At 56.7% G+C, this 5,227-nt stretch overlaps 1 protein-coding gene across 1 annotated transcript; it reads left to right on the forward strand.

The window, feature by feature from the left end:
- Positions 1–769: 769 nt before the first annotated feature.
- On the forward strand, positions 770–4,745 carry DIRAS1 (DIRAS family GTPase 1). Its single transcript, XM_023183688.2, has 2 exons — positions 770–797; positions 2,083–4,745. The coding sequence occupies exon 2, from the start codon at positions 2,153–2,155 to the stop codon at positions 2,747–2,749; it is 597 nt and encodes a 198-aa protein (XP_023039456.1). The 5' UTR covers positions 770–797; positions 2,083–2,152; the 3' UTR covers positions 2,750–4,745.
- The last annotated feature ends 482 nt before the right edge of the window (positions 4,746–5,227 follow it).

Genomic DNA, 5,227 nt, shown 5'->3' on the forward strand with positions numbered 1-5,227 from the left:
ATCTGTTACCCTTGATAATCCAGAAGGTGCCTTTGCAACCAACTGGCACAGCCAAGTGCCCTGCCTAGCGGCCCGGAGCCCTTGTCATTGTGATCACTGTTGTGATCCGAGTCTCTGCCGTACGGGGCACTGCCTGGGACCTTTCTCCACCTTGTCACCTTACTTGTCCCAACAGTGGCTTGCATTTCACACAAGAGAAAAAGGAGGCTTTGGGACTTGAATTTGCCTGTTTAGGTTCAAACCACTGGCTCCTGGGGAACTTCTGGACCCTCCCCATAAACATAACCGCACCCCAAGTGCAGCAGCAGGTAGAAACTGGTGCCTCCTTTTCTCCCACTGTAGACCACCTTGCTGGGGGACTCCCCACCCCCATCCCAGAGACTGGAAGGAGGAAGAGGAGGGGAGGACATAAATTCTGGAGATAAGCCACCTGCCTTTCCCCCAGGGTTCTCTCCCCACCTCCATCATTTCAGGATCCGCTGTGCTGCGTGACCTCCTCAGGCTGCTGGACCTCTCTGAGCCCAAGAGAGAAGAGAGGGGCTAAAAGGACCCCCTCCCAGGAAGCGCTATTCCTAAGGATCCATCAGACCTGAACGGGAAGGCCTAGGGCATGCCAGGCCATAGTTTGATTTTATAATTTAGGGAGCGGGGATTTTCCCATTCAGCTTCTGGTTTTGTATTTTTGTGTCCCACTTGGGCTGCAAGACCTGCCTCCCGGGGTGGCTATTGGAAATTGGCGCCCTGATTTGCAAATTGTGGTTCTCAGACTCCCAACCTCGGGATCCCATTTATGGGAGGTGAGGAGAGCAGCCTTAAAATACAAGTTCCAGCTGGATGCGGTGGCTCACGCCTGGAATCCCAGCACTTTGGGAGCCTGAGGCGGGAGGATCACCTGAGGTCAGGAGTTCAAGACCAGCCTGGCCAACATGGCGATACCCCGTCTCTACTAAAAATACAAAAATTAGCCGGATGTGGTGGTGCGTGACTGTAGTATCAGTTACTCTGGAGGCTGAGGCAGGAGAATTGCTTGAACCGAGGAGGCAGAGGTTGCAGCGAGCTGAGATTGCACCGCTGAACTCCAGCCTGGGCAACAGAACGAGACTTGGTCTTAAAAAAAATAAGAAGAAGGCCAGGTGCGGTAGCTCATGCCTGTAACCCCAGCACTTTGGGAGGCCGAGGTTGGCAGATCACCTGAGGTCAGGAGTTCGAGACCTGCCTGACCAACATGGAGAAACCCCGTCTCCACTAAAAATATAAAATTAGCTGGGCGTGGTGGCGCATGCCTGTAGTCCCAGCTGCTTGGGAAGCTGAGGCAGGAGAATAGCTTGAACCCGGGAGGCGGAAGTTGCAATGAGCCGAGATTGCGCCACTGCACTCCAGCCTGGGCATCAAGAGCGAAACTCTGTCTAAAAATAAATAAATAAATACATAAGAAGAATAAAATAAAATACAAGTTCCCAGGGCTGTTGCCCTGGCCGACTGATTCATCATACCTAGGGCTGCGGCCCTGACACATGCATCTTAAACTCTGCACCATGTGCGTTTTCCACGAGGGTTTGCCATCTCTGGGGTGGGGGAAGAGCAGGGGACCCGTGGTTGTTGGAGACAGGCACCGTTTGATCCACCGAACAGGCTCAGGGTGGCACAATGGCTCAGCAAGGCCTCAGAGTCAGGCAGGTGTGGAGCCAGAGGTGGAAGCCAGGCCTGCTAGCTTCCAGGGGCCCCTGCCGCGCTGGGAAGAGAGGAGGAAGCCGCACAGCCTGGAAGGGACACCCGCACCAGGGGAAGGAGTTTCGTGGGCATCCCAGCATCTCTCACGCCTCTCCTAGCTCAGCGTCCCCCGGGGAAGCTCAGGCCCCAGATTTGGTTGGAGAGAAGTAAGCAAAGGGTGTTGGCTGTGCGCCCGCCCGCGGGACAGAACTGCAAAGTCAGCCACGGCAAGCAGATGGGCCTTTTCAGGAGGCAGGAGGCACAGCAGCTACCTCCCCTGAGAAGCTGCCCTGTCCACCTCTCTCCCTAGGGCGTGGGGCTGCCCCCTCCAGCCTGGGTGGCCTTTGACATCTGACCCTCCTCTCCGCACAGGCTCGGTCTGGGGTTCTTGCAGCCGGCACCAGACCCTCCCAGCCCCGGCGCCCCACCCGCCGCGGGGAAGATGCCGGAACAGAGTAATGACTACCGCGTGGTGGTGTTCGGGGCGGGCGGCGTGGGCAAGAGCTCGCTGGTGCTGCGCTTCGTGAAGGGCACGTTCCGCGACACGTACATTCCCACCATTGAGGACACCTACCGGCAGGTGATCAGCTGCGACAAGAGCGTGTGCACGCTGCAGATCACGGACACCACCGGCAGCCACCAGTTCCCGGCCATGCAGCGCTTGTCCATCTCCAAGGGCCACGCCTTCATCCTGGTGTTCTCGGTCACCAGCAAGCAGTCGCTGGAGGAGCTGGGGCCCATCTACAAGCTCATCGTGCAGATCAAGGGCAGCGTGGAGGACATCCCCGTGATGCTCGTGGGCAACAAGTGCGACGAGACGCAGCGGGAGGTGGACACGCGCGAGGCGCAGGCGGTGGCCCAGGAGTGGAAGTGCGCCTTCATGGAGACCTCGGCCAAGATGAACTACAACGTCAAGGAGCTCTTCCAGGAGCTGCTGACGCTGGAGACCCGCCGGAACATGAGCCTCAACATCGACGGCAAGCGCTCCGGGAAGCAGAAGAGGACAGACCGCGTCAAGGGCAAATGCACCCTCATGTGAGCCCGGAACGCCCGCCTGCCCGCCGCCCACCCCCACTGGCCCCGGCCCCCGCTGCCTCCCCCAACACTGACACCGTCCTTGGCCTCCTCCTCTTCTCTCATCCTTCCTCCGACACCTCGGCTGGGGAGACCGAGGCCACCCCCCTCCGCTGCCCCTGCCCATCCCGAGGCAGGGCTGGGGCTCTTGTTCCTCCCCCGCTCTCTTTCCACCCTCCTGTTCTGTCTGTACCCCCCCCAAAACCAAGAGCTGGAGGTGGCCCCCTTGTCCTGCAGATGGGAAAACAGGACGGGGAGCTGGCAAGAGGAGCTGCTTGTTCCCGCGGGGATCAGAGGAGGCTGCGTTTCCCCATCTCCATCTCTTTCCCTGGGGTGTCCCCAGCCAGACCTGCGCGTCCTGTCCCTCACATTTGATCACTGTGACCTTCCGGGGGAGGGGGGAGTTGTAAATGCACATCAGCCTCAGATATTTTTTTCTTTTTTCTCCTGTTTGGTGTTAACATACATCCAAGCCCACCCGGCCCCTCACGACCTGTGATCTGTGCCCCTCCTCCGGTCCCAGAACGCCCCTCTCTCCTCTGTCTTCACACCGAGGTGTGGGGCCCGCGGGATGGGCCTCAGGCCACCAGGCAATAACCACAGGGCCTGCAGCAGTGCCCCTGCCAGCCCCGAGTCCCACCCCCGGGACCGGCCACATCCACAGCACAACTGCCCGGTCAGAGAGGCACCATGAAAGTGGAGGGGCTTCCCAGACACGTCCACCCGGGGACCCGTCTCTTCCACCAAGACAGAGACGTTAGCAACGCATGGTGGGTGGGGACCTGGGGTGCTCAGGAGGGGGTGCCCGGGGCACTGGCCAGAGAGACATCAATTACACCCCCATAGAGGGACAGCCGATAGGACCCAGCACCAGCAGGATCCGAGGGGCCTCCAGGCAGAGGTCTACCCCGCCCACTTCCTCCCCACCACCTGTGCCCCAGAGAGCAGGACCCACCCGGGAAGGTGGCGTCCTGGAGTCAGGTGTATCTGCAGCCATGAGGTTCTGGGTGTTTTTGTGAGAGAGTCTGAGTGACGCCACACTCATGTGACCCCACAGGGTTGTGTCCAACATACGCGGAAGTGACTATGGAACAGTGTATTCGGTGTATTTGTGCAACCTGGGGTGCGTGGATGGGCGACTTGTATCTACGTGCATCTGCGTGTATACCTGTGTGTGTCTGTCAGGGATGGTATGTTTTCGTGGCAGTCTGTGTGTGTAATAGTGGTGTAGGGTCTGTAGAAAGGTGGGTGGTTGTAGATATCTGTGTGTGGTTGTCAACAAGACTGGATATTTGTGATGTGTCTGTGTGAGTCTTTGTGCCTGTATGAGCATGACTCTATTTTGGGGAGTGGGTGATATGGTTTATCTGAGAGCATTTATCTGTAAATATGTTTGTCTTGATTGAGGGACACGATCTCTGTCCCACTCAACAGCAACATGACTCTCTAGCCATGTGACTTTTGGTCCCAAATCTGTATCAGTTGGATATTGCTGTGTAACCAATGACCACAAATGGAGCAACCAGAAACAACACATGTTTATTATCTCACAGATTCTACAGGTCAGAGCCTGTGTGCAGGTTCACTGGGTCCTCTACTGGGGATCTCAGGAGGCTGCAATCAAAGCATTGGCCAGGCAGAGGTCTCATCTGAAGGCCTGATCGGGGAAGGATTTGCTTCTAAGCTCATGTGGTTGTTGCAGCATTCAGTCCCTTACTGTTGAAAGACTGAGGGCCTCAGTTCCTCGCTGGCTGTTGGCTGGAAGCTGCTCTTTGTTCTGTGCCATGTGGGTCTCTCCATAGTGGGGCTTGGAGCACAGCAGCTAATCAGCGAGGGAAGGTGAAATGGAGGTGTTGGTCTTATTGGGTGTGAGGAACCAGCATGTGTGTGTGTGTGCACACTTTTGTACACTGAGAGAGAGAGAGAGATTGCACGCATGTGTCTCTGTAGTCATGTGGCCAGGTGGGGCTATGTAGATAACATATTGCTTACGTCTGATTTGGTACATGGGACTATGTAGATAACATGTTGCTCGTGTCTGATTTGGTACATGGGACTATGTAGATAACATGTTGCTCACGTCTGATTTGGTACATGGGACTATGTAGATAACATGTTGCTCGTGTCTGATTTCGTACAAGCATGTTTGTTTTCCTCTGTGTTCATGTGAGTGTTTACTCAACAAATGTTTACTGGACACACTCAGAGAGAGGGAGTGTGCATATGTGTGTGTGTGTTGCTATCCAGCACATGGACTGGGCTCCCAGAAGAGCTGGCATTGTGTCTGAGCAGAGCTGGGTCCCCCCAAAACTTGGGCTGGCCCAGGGCCCACCAGCAGCTGACATTGCCTCCTCTCCTGTCCTGGCAGTAGCTTCTGGGCTCTGAAGGTGCCGGAGAGAGTGAGGCTGGGCAGGGGTCTGCGGCCCTTTCTCAGGGACACACC

Source organism: Piliocolobus tephrosceles, unplaced genomic scaffold, assembly GCF_002776525.5.
Source record: "Piliocolobus tephrosceles isolate RC106 unplaced genomic scaffold, ASM277652v3 unscaffolded_21206, whole genome shotgun sequence".
In the NCBI taxonomy this organism is placed as follows: domain Eukaryota; kingdom Metazoa; phylum Chordata; class Mammalia; order Primates; family Cercopithecidae; genus Piliocolobus; species Piliocolobus tephrosceles.

Bases quoted from the DNA above. Each gene is read 5' to 3' on its own strand.
- DIRAS1 (XM_023183688.2), top strand. From the start codon at position 2,153: ATGCCGGAACAGAGTAATGACTACCGCGTGGTGGTGTTCGGGGCGGGC.